This window comes from Exophiala dermatitidis (assembly GCF_000230625.1).
Source record: "Exophiala dermatitidis NIH/UT8656 unplaced genomic scaffold supercont1.2, whole genome shotgun sequence".
Lineage (NCBI taxonomy): Eukaryota > Fungi > Ascomycota > Eurotiomycetes > Chaetothyriales > Herpotrichiellaceae > Exophiala > Exophiala dermatitidis.
The window spans coordinates 4,022,954-4,037,627 of record NW_008751647.1 but is presented as its reverse complement, the minus strand read 5'-3'; the positions used below and the strand labels follow the sequence as shown (position 1 = coordinate 4,037,627).

The 14,674-nt window shown below is 51.9% G+C and overlaps 7 protein-coding genes across 7 annotated transcripts; 6 read left to right on the top strand and 1 right to left on the bottom strand.

The window, feature by feature from the left end:
• Nucleotides 1-657: 657 nt before the first annotated feature.
• On the top strand, nucleotides 658-2,315 carry HMPREF1120_02913 (cytochrome P450; the record flags this gene model as incomplete). Its single annotated transcript, XM_009156961.1, has 3 exons — nucleotides 658-967; nucleotides 1,252-1,463; nucleotides 1,518-2,315. The coding sequence occupies 3 exons, from the start codon at nucleotides 658-660 to the stop codon at nucleotides 2,313-2,315; spliced, it is 1,320 nt and encodes a 439-aa protein (XP_009155209.1).
• Nucleotides 2,316-2,884: 569 nt separating this feature from the next.
• Nucleotides 2,885-4,021, top strand: HMPREF1120_02912 (uncharacterized protein; the record flags this gene model as incomplete). The annotated part of the gene is made up of 2 exons (XM_009156960.1): nucleotides 2,885-3,088; nucleotides 3,155-4,021. 2 exons carry the CDS (start codon nucleotides 2,885-2,887, stop codon nucleotides 4,019-4,021), a joined length of 1,071 nt encoding a protein of 356 aa, XP_009155208.1.
• Nucleotides 4,022-4,808: 787 nt separating this feature from the next.
• On the top strand, nucleotides 4,809-6,116 carry HMPREF1120_02911 (uncharacterized protein). Its single transcript, XM_009156959.1, has one exon. The coding sequence runs from the start codon at nucleotides 5,460-5,462 to the stop codon at nucleotides 5,862-5,864; it is 405 nt and encodes a 134-aa protein (XP_009155207.1). The 5' UTR covers nucleotides 4,809-5,459; the 3' UTR covers nucleotides 5,865-6,116.
• A 78-nt stretch (nucleotides 6,117-6,194) lies between these two features.
• On the top strand, nucleotides 6,195-8,647 carry HMPREF1120_02910 (gluconolactonase). Its single transcript, XM_009156958.1, has 7 exons — nucleotides 6,195-6,742; nucleotides 6,844-6,998; nucleotides 7,060-7,253; nucleotides 7,321-7,428; nucleotides 7,513-7,722; nucleotides 7,786-7,882; nucleotides 7,957-8,647. The coding sequence occupies exons 1-7, from the start codon at nucleotides 6,599-6,601 to the stop codon at nucleotides 8,261-8,263; spliced, it is 1,215 nt and encodes a 404-aa protein (XP_009155206.1). The 5' UTR covers nucleotides 6,195-6,598; the 3' UTR covers nucleotides 8,264-8,647.
• A 44-nt stretch (nucleotides 8,648-8,691) lies between these two features.
• On the top strand, nucleotides 8,692-9,774 carry HMPREF1120_02909 (uncharacterized protein; the record flags this gene model as incomplete). The annotated part of the gene is made up of 1 exon (XM_009156957.1): nucleotides 8,692-9,774. One exon carries the CDS (start codon nucleotides 8,692-8,694, stop codon nucleotides 9,772-9,774), a length of 1,083 nt encoding a protein of 360 aa, XP_009155205.1.
• A 1,025-nt stretch (nucleotides 9,775-10,799) lies between these two features.
• HMPREF1120_02908 (uncharacterized protein) lies at nucleotides 10,800-11,882 on the top strand (the record flags this gene model as incomplete). Its single annotated transcript, XM_009156956.1, has 2 exons — nucleotides 10,800-11,021; nucleotides 11,097-11,882. 2 exons carry the CDS (start codon nucleotides 10,800-10,802, stop codon nucleotides 11,880-11,882), a joined length of 1,008 nt encoding a protein of 335 aa, XP_009155204.1.
• Nucleotides 11,883-13,728: 1,846 nt separating this feature from the next.
• On the bottom strand, nucleotides 13,729-14,673 carry HMPREF1120_02907 (glyoxylate reductase; the record flags this gene model as incomplete). Its single annotated transcript, XM_009156955.1, has 1 exon — nucleotides 13,729-14,673. One exon carries the CDS (start codon nucleotides 14,671-14,673, stop codon nucleotides 13,729-13,731), a length of 945 nt encoding a protein of 314 aa, XP_009155203.1.
• Nucleotide 14,674: the final 1 nt, after the last annotated feature.

Sequence of the window (14,674 nt, the reverse complement as noted above, 5' to 3'; positions counted from 1 at the left end):
ATTAACCCCTTCTTGTCGTCATCCATTTCAAAATGTTTGCCGAATGTCGATAGGATGGCGCTTGCCAGTTGAATGAATGCGCTGAACAGTCCAAGGTCCGTGATATGGCCCAAAATGATGGACTACTAACTCGTACGTCGATATTATACTGGTGCGCAGGAATCAAGTCATAACCTGGTCACCAGGACCATGATCTTAGCAGGCTTGCAAAGTATTCCATGCGAGCGAAGCAACCGAGGACCCCTCAGTATTTTCAGTCGCTTGACCAACTAGTCCTACGACGGGATTGTGTCCCATATCCTCGCCTCCAAGGACATGCCAGAGACCTTCAACTCGCCAGACAAGACCCAGCGCCTTCCTGGCTTCTCACATTCGACTGTTGGCATGATGTCGGCTTTCAGGCATCCCACTGATTCTCAAAGTGGCCTGGACCCTCCACTCTGCAGATCTCGAACACACCTCCGGATTCGAAAAGGAATAGACCATTACCAGCATCAAAGCTAACTAAGCCGCCTGGCCGTCGGTCGACGTCGACGGTCACCCCCACAGTCATAATGGCCTTGAAGACGAGTTTTACACAAATGAAGCTGCAGTTTGTCGACCTCGTGCTTGGACTGTCCAACATTGAGAGCTCATTTCCTGCGGAGAGTCTACAGCATGTCTCATAATCCATTGTTCGCTGTGTGCTGCTCGCTGATGGTGGTCTATCTTGTTGGATTATATGTGTACCGCATTTATCTACCACCAGTTGCCCACATCCCTGGCCCTCTTCTGGCAAAAGCGACATATTGGTTCGAGTTCTATTACGATCTTGTCCTACGGGGCCAATATACATTCAAGATTAAGCAATTGCAGGAGCAATATGGCCCGATCATCCGCATCAATCCCGAGGAAGCCCACATCGCCGACGCAGAATTCTACGATGTCATTATGCCGGATCATCCCAGAGGCGAGACAAATGGGCATGGTTTTGCAATCAATTCGGGATCCCGGATTCAGTCTTGACAACGGTCAAGCACGACTTACACCGATTGAGGCGTCATGCCCTGAATCCTTTCTTCTCAATGGCCAAAGTTCGTAGTTTGAAGCCACTGATTGAGGATGTTGCCCGCAAATTGATTGCGCGATTTGAGGAGTTTCGACGGCTCGATGAACCATTGAACGTGTCGCTTGCTTTTGCGGCCCTTACGAATGGCATGTGCCGAAAACTGACTTCTAAGCAATATCCGTACTGACATTTCCTTCGCACAGATATTGCGGAGCAGTATGCATTCGGGCGGGATGATAATCGAGTCTCTGCGAAGGACTTTGACCCAAGCTTCCACGACGCATCCAATGCTGGGGTCAGAATGGGTCACCTCGTCAAACACTTTCCCTTTATCTTCTCCGTGATGAAGTCTCACCCCGATTCGGTTCAAGTTATGCTAGATCCCAATATGGCATCATATGTCAAGCTCCAGAGAGTATGTCTGTGTTCACTACGGAACTTGCAAATTTTGTGCTTACGGCTCGTACAGGACATGAAAGCCCAGATCGAGCTTATTCGGCGTAATCTTGATGGAGACATGTACAAAACGGCTCCTTACCATACCATCTTCCACGAGGTTCTGAACAGCGACCTTCCGGAGGCGGTGAAATCGAAGAATCGACTCTGGCAAGACGGACAAGTCACCGTTATTGCAGGAACGTTGACCACCGCTTCAGCTCTCTCATACACTCTCTTCTGTCTTCTCACGCAGCCAGAAGTCCTCATCCAGCTGAAGAGGGAGTTGAACGATGCGATTCCCGATCCTCGGCATCTTCCACCACTTGCTGTTCTTGAAAATCTTCCATACCTTAGCGCATGTATCAAGGAAGGGTTGCGCCTCAGCAACGGGGTCAGCTCCCGACTCCAACGAATAGACCCTGACAAGGCCGTGGTCTTCACCGATCGAACGAAGAACAAGGGCAGCCAATTCATTCTACCGCCAGGGACGGCGATTTCGATGACGGGTATGCTGATGCACCTCGACAGTACCTATTTCCCTGAGCCACTCGTCTTCAACCCTGGCCGGTGGCTCGGCCAGCCTGGACTCGACAAGTACCTCGTACCGTTCTCACGTGGAACCAGGCAATGTATCGGGATCAACCTGGCATATGCGGAGATATGTGTCATCTTAGCCATGATATTCCGTAACTACGGCAGCGTAGATGTCAAGATGGATGATGATGCCGGGTATCTGGAGTTGTATGATACGGAATGGCACCGGGATCTTGAAATAGTGGGCGACGGGCTGCTACCAATCAACCGACCGGAGAGCAAGGGAGTCAGGTGATGCAAACGGAAGCAAGAGTAAGGTGTGTATTGCAGGTTGCAATGAGTCATTAGTGACTGCTCTTGTTGCTCCGAGGTGGCAGTGGCAGTCGCATTGACCGCCTCAAACTTGAAGGTCAGGCTTACAGTACAGCCAGTGCCCGAGCGACTAAAGAAAGGGACGTTGTTGCATACGAATTCTGCTGGCGAACCAATCAACTCCGCCAGTATGCAGTATATCACCATTGGCATGCAATGGCATGCATATCTGCTTGCGGGAAATGGATTCTGATCACCCGAGCTGTACCCATCTCCGGCACATGCGCCAAAAAGGTGTGATACTCTGTGGGTCCCCCTTGTACACGAGTTCCACTTGATGGCGTCTTAAGGTCCGGGCCGAGAAGATCATGGTGTTCCGACCCATGTTACCCACACTCACCCCTGGTCATGGCCGAGCCCCGGCATTTATCCTTCGTGGGCTTCGACTCTTCTTGGACAGACTACACACGGTACATAGTCTGCTTATCGGATGTCGTTAGACATGGTAGACCTAGGGCTCTGCCTGTCCTTCTCAGTAAGTGTTATTTGTCTATGGAGTCCCAGGACGAACACCAAAATGAATCATCTTCGCAAGGTGCTCAGGGCCACGGGGCTGGTCCCGAAGCTCCCAGTGGCAATAGTCCTCCAAAAGATACTGACGTGGGCGCCGAAGGCCATGGAAACCATGACTCAACCTACGGCGGCAGTGAAGGGACCGGCATGTCTGCATCGCTGGCATCTACTGTCTTTGACTATGTCTACGAGGCAAGCTTTTTCCCTTTTTTTGTTGTTGATGCTCATGTCCGCTGATGACGGTGCTAGAATGGGAGGCGGTACCATCGCTTCCGCGAAGGAGCCTACGCTCTACCCAACGACGAACAGGAACAAGAGCGACTCGACATGCTGCACCACATTTTCCGACTGATTCTCAAGGGCGCGCTCTACACGGCGCCAATCACCAACCCACAGAACGTGCTCGACTTCGGCACAGGCACAGGGATCTGGGCGCTAGATTTTGCCGACGAACATCCATCAGCAGAGGTTCTAGGTACCGATCTGAGCCCGATCCAGCCGACATGGATCCCGGCCAACTGTCGATTCATGATCGACGACGCCGAAAGCGACTGGGAATATCCCAAACCATTCGATTACATCCACCAGCGCAACATGGTCGGCAGCTTTAGTGACTGGGAGCGTCTGTACCGGCAGGCGTACGACCATTTGGCGCCCGGAGGATGGTTCGAGGCCCAGGAGTTTGAAATCTGGTTCTTCAACGAGGGCGATCCGCTGCCTGCCGACACCCCGGTGTTTGAGTGGCCGAGATTGCTGGATGAAGCGAGCTCCAAGTTTGGGAAGCGGCTGAGGTGTATTGAGGAGATGAAGGATGCTTTTCAAAAGGCGGGCTTTGTTGATGTGGCCCATGATGTGTATAAGATCCCTATTGGGAGGTGGGCCGACGACAAGGATGGCAAGGAACTAGGTATGTATCTCCAGGCTCAGTTGTTTGATTCGGTCGAGGGGGTCTCGATGGCTCTTTTTACGAGAGTCCTCGGGTGGACTAAGGAACAGACGCTCGAGTTTGGGGAGCGTGTCCGTAAGGATCTTGGGGATGATAGTAAGCGGTTGTATGGGAATTGTCATTTCTTGAGAGGAAGGAAGCCGAAGAGTGAGGAGGTCACCGGAAGCTGAGTTTATACACACCAAGGTTGTCAAAGGGCGCAGGTGAATTTGTCAGATCAGAAAGAATCAATGTTGTCCGTCGAGCAGCAAGACCGACTAGGAAGATTTTGGACATAATTCTTCGTGATGCGATGCTCAGACATCGCTCCATCTGAGCAGTGGAATGGTTTCCAGGACAAGCTCTCCTTGACAGAATACTCGCACATAGCAGTCAAAGTGTGTCCAGATCCCCGTTGTAGGCAATAGTGTTGCTGTTGTGCTTTCTGAACATCTGAGATGAGATGACATTTTGCTTGAGACTCCCAGCCCGTGACGGCTTCACACGACCGGTAAACATGCCAAATCAAAGACTGGTCAAGTAAATGTGGATCCAAAATCATGGCCAGTCTCGGACTTGAACCACAGGCCGTGATAGTCACTACTACTGGTAGTAATTCACTGCAGCGGTGGGCTAGTCACGTCCCCCCTGCCAAGCCTAGCCTCGCGCCTCGTCCACAGCCAATCACCGCCCGGATCACCCGGGTGCAGTGAATGGAACGCGACCTAAGGGACCCATAATTCGAAGTATAAAGCATAACAATTAAGGTCGCAGAATTCCCTCCAACACTGACCAGCCTCGGCCGCTAGACCATCTCCCAGACACGACAAACCATCACCGGATGGGGGAGTGGTATAAGCCCTGCACAACTGGTGTCCATGCCTCAGCAGAGAGCGGTTGGACTCGAAAACGGGTGTTCGGAAAAACAGCGCTGAGGATTACAAAGTAACATTTGTATAGGCGAGGTTTCGCTCCCTTGGACCTCAGATCCATTCGAACTGATCATTCGATTTGAGCTGGGCTTTGAGGATAAGTTTTTTGCTCTTTTTTGGTTTGGAGGAAGGCGGGTTTCGAACACCACGTGATGTTGAGGTGGGTGGGTGAAGTTCGAGGTGTCCTCCGGCAATTTGAATTGCTTGGAACAGGTGGCCAGACGGTAAGGCAGGTAGTCACATTGGGCTCTTTTGGTTTTGTAGGTCAAACGAGAGTCCATTGATTCATCAACATGGTTGCTCGACATGGTCCTTCTCCAGGGCTCCATAGGTACCTACCTGAGTACCTGCCTACCTCACTTTGCTGTATTGGGCCAGGGGATACTGCTCTGCACACCAGACGCTATGCAGAAAAGCACGCCACAGGGAGGAGAGAGCTGTTGACGTCGATCATCCATGGTGTCGTGCACCATTGCCACACTGACTCGGTCACCAGAAAGTCCCTCCGTCCTCGGGCTGTTGTCGCCGTCACGCCCCCTGGTGGTCGAATCGCACATACCGCAAGTTGCAATGGCTGATCCCGAGATCAATGTTCATGTCACTGGATTCATCTGCCTCAGGGCCGACACAACACACCTTCCTCGGAAGCCGTCAGATGCATTGATCTGACGCACCCACCACAGAGGTCTGAGTGCGCATGTGCTCAGCTGATTTCCCACTCGGCCGAGAGTCTCTCTGTGTGCCCAACGGCGTTCGCCGCTGCTGTACGCAAGTGTGTGTGTTTCTGTGGGCAGGGAGGTACCTACCTCGGCCAGAGCTGGCTTGCATTGACAGCCGCGTTATGTTGAAGAGCCGGCACACGCTTACCAACTATACCTTTCTCGTGTCGTCTCATATATCCCACAGCATGCACCGGCCCAATGCCGGGAACATGGGTTACAGTGCTTCAATCATGTCAGCCGGAGGGAGCATTGGGGCGAACCTCGGCAGCCCCAGTCCGTTTCGGCCATCACAGGTTCAGCACTCATTCGTTTCAAAGCACAGATATCATGGTATGGCCCTCGTTCGAATTTCGAGAGCGATCAGGAATCATGTCAGCTGAGAGGGCGCATTGGGCTAAACCTCAAGAGTACCAGTCCGTTTCGATCGCCGTAGGTTCAGCACTCATTCGTCTTAATGCACAAATATCATTCTATGAAACCGGTTGGAATTTCGAGGGCGACATATAAGCTGCGGACATCTCTGAATTTCACCGGACTCCCAATTTTCTTCCTCTTCTCATCACTGCGCATTTCCCCACGGCATGCTCGACATATCGCTAGTCCGGGTTTTTGCATGACCAATACAATAATGCCGTACCTTGAGGCTTTCTCGTCCGGTGCATGGAAAGAAGTTAAAGATCCGGGAGCTCGTGTGGATCTCGGTGTGTCGCCGGCGATCTTGCACGGAATTGACGCCGACCGTTGGCTGACAGTACATCCGCCAAATTTCCGAAAGTCTAGGTTGAGTCTGACCCTTTCACCCATCTCCTCCAATTGCCGTCGGTTACTCAACCCCTAACAAGCTTTGAGGTTTAGCTTCCAATGCCTTCGGGTGTCTATAGTACCTGAAAAATGACCTCACTTGTGCGGAGGCACCTAGACGAAACGTGGCGAAGGCTGGTGGTCAAGCACATTCAGCTGAAAGGTAAGTAGGTCTCGGTACAGCCGACAAGCTCAGATAAAAACGCGCCTTGTTCCTACCGAGGACATCACTATGTGAGTATCGGAAGCTGTCTTTGATCGTGGCAGCACCGCATCCCTTCTACAACGGTAGCTTTGCCATTGTTCTCTCACCATGCTGTTGCAACTGTTGTTCGCCGGCAGTCTCGTGGCCCAATCGTACGGCCAAACCGTACCGGAACAAGTACTGGTCATCGATCAGACCGGCTTCAATGCCTTGCCGACCGTGCCGCCGCCGTCGGTGTCCAATCTGACTTCTGTACGTGGATCCGGACATGTTAGCCTTCTCCAGAGCGTGGAGACGTGTCTATGCTCGCTGCGACCCTAGAACTAATGGCTGGATGATTCCTGGCTCTACAGATATTCCTTCCGCCAGGTGTCACCGAAGATGAAGCGCTGGCAAAACCCTTCCACGTTTATGACGAGGCTTTCTACGACATAATTGGCACCAATCCAACCCTAACCGTCATTGCCAGTCAGGCCAGCAACCCGCTCTTCCATGAAGCTGTTGTCTGGTTTGTCTACCTTTATCAGCCGTCAGAATGCCTCCTTGAGACGCTAATACTCATAAACCAGGTATCCGCCAACTGACGAGATTTTTTTCGTGCAAAATGCAGGTGCGCGAGACGCCGGCACGGGCCTCAACAAGTCCAATGTGATCTTAAAAATTTCTCTCAGTCAAGCTGCTGCTGTATCGTCTCAACGAAATGCCAGCGGCCAGGTCGATGTCGTCACTGTCAATGCGACTCCGACGGTGATAAATTCCAATGGTATGGTCCCGTCTGCTCAACGAGGGCAACTCGTGCAGTTACGTAATGCTAACCCTGGCTTTTGCAGGTGCTACAAATTTCAGAGGCCAGTTTGTATTCACGGGAGAAGGACAAGGAAACGACACTGCTCCGTCGCTCTACCTGATGAACCCAGTGGAACCGTACAATACTACCGGTGAGCAACGCTTGAATCCTCGCAGAAGAAACCGCTGGCTTGTTCTATCAAAACTTATCGAGCTAACGACTTACCCATGACAAGTGCTTTTGAACAATTACTTTGGTCGTCAATTCAACTCTCTGAACGATATAGCCATCAACCCCCGCAATGGTGATATATACTTTACGGATACCCTCTACGGATACTTGCAGGACTTCCGTCCTCCCCCGGCCTTGCCAAACCAGGTTTACAGGCTTAATCCGGATACTGGTGCTGTAACGGTAGTTGCAGATGGTTTTGACCTCCCTAATGGTAGGATACCCACGAAAGGTCTCTCACATCAGCCCAGCTACTTACCAATTTTCCACTTCACAGGCATCACCTTCTCCCCCAATGGATCATACGCATACGTCACGGATACTGGCGCACAGTATTCCTTCTATGGGTATAACTTTACAGCGCCTGCTTCTATGTGAGTTGGCCAGTCCAGTGATACAGTTCCCTCCGACATAGGTAATCAAGAGTCTAACATACCTTCCTTGGTAGCTATCAATACACCGTGGAAAACGACGGCACGTTCAGCAACCGCAAGCTGTTCACATATGTATCCCCTGGTATTCCCGACGGTATTCACTGCGACACCAACGGCAATGTTTACTCGGGCGTTGGCGATGGTGTGCACGTATGGGACCCCTCTGGAAAGCTGCTCGGTAAGATCTTCCTGGGCATCACTTCGGCGAATTTCAACTTTGCCGGCAAGGGAAGGATGGTGATCTGTGCAGAGAAGCAATTATACTATGCCACGCTGGCGGCTGAAGGAAGCGTGGTGGCCAGTCAGATGCCTCCTGCATGATCGAACACAGGGCGGTCTAAGAGAGGACAAAAGTGATTTTGAGGGTCCCCCAGGTCTTGCCTCGTGGGTTGCCTCAGGGTAGTCCACCAGCGGCGTTGAAATTGGAAATTCGCAAATAGGGTCATACCAATGTTAGTCACGGCACGCATATGACCCCGATGATCGGTGCATAGCCTCGTACTCCGTCAAGAGGCTGTGATCTCAACGTCTAGGGTACAGGCGCATCAGCCCGCAGCCTCTCAGCCTCACAGGATTAATTCGCCTCAGCCTCGTGAGTTGGGATCTTATGTAATCCGTTCATGTGACGACGCCCTCCCTGCGGTGGAGCATTTCTCTGATGGCGCCACCGAAGAGAACTGAGCAATATATACAATGTCTCTTTCGTCCTTGCACGCGCATTCTCACCTAAGTCCTCGAACAGTCAATTAATGGCACAACAGACGCTCGAGAATGAGATAGTATCGAATATTCCGCAGCCTGCGGGCTCGAAAAGCGCATTTCTCGTCGAGACACAGCTTTCATGCGACATTCCAACCAGTGTCCTCCCAGACACCGCATTGCCTTCGCCGGACAACTGCGTGATCTGCCTCGACCACATTACCGAGCGAGCAGTTGCCCTTCCCTGCCGCCACGAACAGTTCGATTTCCCCTGTCTTGGGACATGGCTACAAAGACAGCAGGTATGCCCATTGTGCAAGGGCGAGGTAAAGGCGGTCGAGTTCAACGTGGGCAACAAGAATGAAGGAGAAGGGACCAAGATCTTTTACCTCCCGCCACCTGAACCGACAGGACCTGGTCGGCCGGCATTCGTATCAGCGCGGGCTCAACAGCGCAGATCGAGGCCACATGGGCCATATTCAAGAGAAAGAGGAGGACGTCGTCAACCGCTAGATCACACCAATCGCAGAGAAGACTCCAGAGACGACGCACTGGAGTTTCGCCGACAAGTTTATCGCCACAAACTATATTCTTTACGCGTCGGCTCCAACCGTATCTCACGCTACCGCAACATTACACCGGAATCGTTTGCAAAGGACGAGCGTCTTATATCTCGAGCTAGAATGTGGATCAGGCGGGAGTTACAGGTGTTTGATTTCCTCAACTCAACCTCTCCGGCCACCAGCTCCCGGTCGGTGGATCGCAGGTCCAGCAATGCCGACTTTCTACTCGAGTACATTATCTCAATATTGAAATCTATCGATTTGAAAGGCAGTACGGGGCAGGCGGAGGAGCTTCTGAAAGATTTCCTTGGCCGCGAGAATGCGAAGCTGTTCTTGCATGAACTGGAGGCCTGGTTGCGCAGTCCTTACGAGTATTTGAAAGATTGGGATCGAGCTGTCCAGTATGCGGTACCATCAGAAGCCCTAAGTCATGATTCACTCCGAAATCGTGGTGATGTCTGTCGCGGCGAGAATCATTCTCGCTCTCAGAACGACAGGACGTCGGTACCCGGGTGGTTCTCGAATGATTTTGTTTTGCGACATGACAATGACCGAATGCCATCGAGGTGAAAGATGAAGCCTCGTCCGTTCCTGCCTCTGAAGGATTCGAGCCCATTTCCCCGAGCTATCCGTCCAGCCTGACGGGCATGGAAGGCAGTCAAGCAATATTGCTTGGGATTTGCTGCAGTTGGACCAGCCATATCGGACATCCATACAGGCTGGCTTTGCAGAGGTCCTGGCTTTCACTCTGCACCGGTGTCTATGGCAGCGTGCACTGTTTCTGGAGCTGCCGATATGTTCACCTTACCAACTGCCGTGAGCAGTTGCGAACCTTTACCAAATATCATTGATTGCATTTGCTGCTTGGCCCGTGGTACATGCAGCTTACGAAGTTATGATAGATGATTGTACAAACAAAGTGTTCAAACTTGTCACGATTCGGTCCCCCAGGTTAGTGTAGTCCTTCACTCTATTTCTTTGTACTGTCACCCGTCTGCCGCAAAGCAGATTGTGTTGAACGTGACACGGTGTTGGTGCGCTCTTGACCAGGTTTAAATTTCAAGGTAAGGCCACTACTAAGGACGCTTAGCAGTCTGAGACACATTGTCGTGTGCCACCGGTGCCATGCAGCTGGGATTAGGCCGAAGCTGGAGGGGGCTCGTGTTTCCCCTGGGGGCGTTGTGGGCAGTGGCCTCCGGATGTTCATCGACATATATAATTATGTGAGCTTATTGTCCTGTCATAACCTCAAGCATCATACATACAGCGGCCTCCCAGAACTCAAAGATGGCCAGAACACGTCACCAACTGCCTGGTACCTAGCGCAGCTATGGATGCGCGCATTCACTGCAGCCACTCACTTCTTTTACGTCTCTGCCTCGCCTCAGATCGGCCGCGAACTCGTCTCAGTCTTTTATCGAAGTTGAACCACCACCACCTGGCACCAACAACGGCTTCATTCCTTTGAACAGACATACAGAATAGTGATCCGCGTTGTTCAGCTTGATTATTAGGATTACAAGTAGCAGCTCTGGATTCTTTTGGGCTTGCTTGATATCAAACGTCTCGCGACTGCTCGAAAACTAGGTTTCAACATGGGCTACAATCTATCTCTTTACCGAGAGATGGCTTCCTCCGCCGCTGCCGCTGCCGCTGTTGCTGCCAGCGCGGCCAGTTTCGATGACTATTATGCTATCTTGCAGGTGCCATGCAACGCTTCACACGAGACAATTACCAAGAGCTATCGCCGTCTCGCCCTTGAGTGCCATCCGGACAGACGCCCTCAGGACCCAGAGAGCACAGCTCATTTCCATAGAGTGAGTGGGCAAGCAAGCAGTCAAGGCTTTCCACTTCCCCATTTGAAGAAATATACTAATTCTTTATTTCTCTAGCTGTCGGCAGCCTACGAGACAATGAAAGCTCCCTGGTTGAGGGGTCAGTACCACACTATCTGGACCCACTGGAAGCAATATCACGTCGTGCCTGAGCTACCACAGTCATTCTACTACACAGCAAACCCGCACCAGCCGCAAGCTTCTTTCTTCTTTCATCCAGAGCACACTGAACCCTGCCCATACCTGGATACCTACGGCGCAAGACCAGTGCTCGATGTGCCTTACGCCAATACAGACGACGGCAACTGTGAGAAGAAGGAGCGGGTGAATGTGGACAAGTCAAAGAAAGATGCCGAAATCCTAGGATGGATTTCGACCGTCAAGAGCGTGGAGGACGAGGCCAAGGAAACAGTCCGTCGACAGATCATGACGCTCGTAACGGAAATGAAGGACCTCCTGGCCCTATTCTACCAGGATCCCCAGCTGTTCCGCGATGACTTTAAACCTGCCAAGTACGAGCACGTCTTGAGGGATTCCAACTGGTTGTCCGACGCCTTGGATGGATGCACTTTGGAGGATCTGCAGAAGAAGCTCACTATGCTGCAAGCCACCGACGCTGAGGCGGTGCACAAGCTAGTCCGTATGCAGTTGAAGAGAAAGAGAAATGTCGACGATGAAGGCCAGGATCTCGAAGCTGTCACCCCTGTCAAAGTCTCGAAGAATGCGGATACAAACGCTGTTGAAGGGGTCGACACAGATGTTGAGATGCAAGACGCTCCCGCAGACTCTACCGCCGACAGTGGTCCAGGCTTAGTATCTCACAATAGGAAGTGTGATGGATAAGAGGAACTGACTCTTGAAATGACCAATCTGCTGCTGGGGTTCAATATCGTGTGCATGATTGCGCACTATCTGCGCCGGTCATGCAGTGGGCGTCCTTTTCTATTGTGAAGAAGACGGGGAAGATGTGCTTGGTGTCTCTGTCCTCGGAATCACAGCACGATAATGGATGGGACAATGATGGAGCGGTCTACTGCAGTTGACTCCCCTGATGTGGTATGTTTACCAAGGATCTGCTTTTCACTGTGTCAACTGAAGCTTGACATTACAGGTGGCTTGATGAGGGATGAGGAGTTGTATGCTCGGCCACTACTGCCGCCTTCCACGGCCTTGAACGCTTAAAAGGCTGATGAACTAGGTAGTGCACAGTAGTAGTACTACTGCTCGAGAGACAAAACTGATATCCATAATAAAGTGTCAAAACCCATGCCCTGTCATGCTACGGATTATATGAGGCAGTACACTGTATGTCTATCTAGTAGTAGCTTCTGGTCGTGGGGATCACAGATGATGTGGAAGTCACATAACACGAGCTGCCTGCCGAGGTCAGGGGCGCACAGCCTCGCCGAGCGTAGGACACAAGGCTATATTATGCCCACGGCCATGGTAGGGCCAGATGTGCCTGCCAGTCATAAGCAAACTCCCGTTCCTACCCATCATCAAGCAGACCTGCTCCTGCCACCAGATAGCTAATTTCAATGATACCTGGTATATCTAAATTCTCCTACCCGCTTCAATTCTCCATGTTTTCTGTTCTTCAAACCACTACGCTATCGCAAATGTTATCATGATCCGGGAGAACCACCTGGTCGGGCCCATCATCCCAGAAACAGGGCTGCCTAGCAGCCCGCCTTGGCCTCTCGACCCTCCACCCGGCCGCCCGGGGGGCATGAGTACAGCATGCTGTTTCGGGAGATAGTGAAGCCTTACATGGGGCGGGCCAATGTCAATTGATTAACACTTCCACCATTGCACCACCACTATCATGTGGTCTCCGCCTTCAGAGGCAGGCAAGGTCCAGGTTCGTGGATATGCTGATAGCAAGCATGCATGTCTCCGAAACTGACTGAGTTTGGCTGTGCAGACTATCAAACCACATTCGGTTGTGTCAGACTGGCCTTCTACAATGGAGAGCCGTCAACCGGCCCCCCGCCTCAAGTCAAGGGTCCTACTCCACGGCTCCTAAAGAGAGCCCAAGCGCCGTCACTATATGAGCCCGGATTTCCAGCTCCTCGTTGCCGATGAAGACCGCGGCAACCTGGAGAGTATCTTCGACTCATGCCATTTCAAAGTTTCTCAGACCTAACAATACCAAAGACGTCCACTCAGCATAACTGCCCCAAAAGAGTCTCTCAATCATCCCAGCTGGCATCCCAGTGTCGTCTCGATAATCTTGAAGACAGAGGACTCCGCCTCGACAGCTGAAAAAAATCACCGACATTATCGAGGGGTCGCCCAATGAGTTGGCAAGAAGCAAGACACTCTTGATCCACCCGACCTCGCACGCTTACCAGAACGGCGGCTCCCAGTGGCAGTGGGAGACTTCGGGTGTATCGGCCGCCCCCGCAACATGGAGAGTTTACCTCGCGAGCGGAGAATGAGTCGCTCGTTTCATAGGTAGTACTTTAGATTAGACTTGGTATAGACTCAATATCAGATCAATATTAGTCTGTACTGAGAATCCATGGTCTGATGAATACTAAGTACAGTACTACACTAGGCTTAGGTATGTAGCGGGCGGATTTTCGAGTTTGCTTTTCTAGGCAGGCCAGTTACTGGCATATGCTATTAGCACTCAGGGTAGCACCTCAACTCGAATCGTCTATGTGCTGTTCGTCTCTCCATTTCGTCAGATCTTATTCTTCAACTCCTGACCAGCCAGGAACCTCCTCAGGTTATCAGCAATCAAGACCTCTGCCTCTTGCGGCCGACCACCAGCAGCGTGGGGGCTAATGATGCAATTCGGGGCGGTCCACAAAGGCGAATCTTCAGGCAACGGTTCCTTCTCAAAGACATCAAGAGCGGCGCCACCAAGCTTTTTGTTCTTCAACGCCTCGACAAGAGCATTCTCATCGACAGTAGTGCCTCTCCCAACATTAACGACCCAAGCATGCGACGGCAGTAGTTTCAAACGATCAGCATTCAGCGCGTGCCTTGTTGAATCCGAACCCGGCAAAATCATAACCAAAGCATCCGTTTCCGGCAAGATTTCCGCCAGTTTATCCTCGCTATACACCTCAATACCATCACGCACGCCCGGCCGTCTCGCGACACCCTTGACCTGGGCACCCAGCGAAGTCAAATGCGGAGCCAGGGTCTTGGCAATATTGCCGAACCCCCAAATCGTGACTTTTGCGTCGCGCAAAGTCGTAAACGCCCCCTTTGGCCGATCCGGTTGCGGTCCACCGAGATGACCAGGCCATTTCCGCTGCAACTGGTAATCGCGCATTTCGTAGAATCGCCTTGCGGCATTGAGTAGTAGTCCCAATGTGTGTTCGGAGACAGTGCGGTCGTGCAATCCGGATCCCGTAGTGATGGCGATTTTGGAGCTGTCGAAGCCGGCGTTGAGGACGTCGTTGGGGCCCGCGGCAAGGGATTGGATCCAGCGGAGTTTGGTGAGTCGGGATGCGGCATCCTTGAGATTGTCAGAGGTGTTGGTCCATGTGATTAGGATTTCGGCGTCGGTGTGCTCCTGTGGAATGGGTTGCTTCACGTCGTAGGGTTGGAGAGTTACGCTGAAGCCTTCGAGGGATTTGGTGTCGAGGGTGATGGAGGTGGGGTAGAGAAGCTTCATT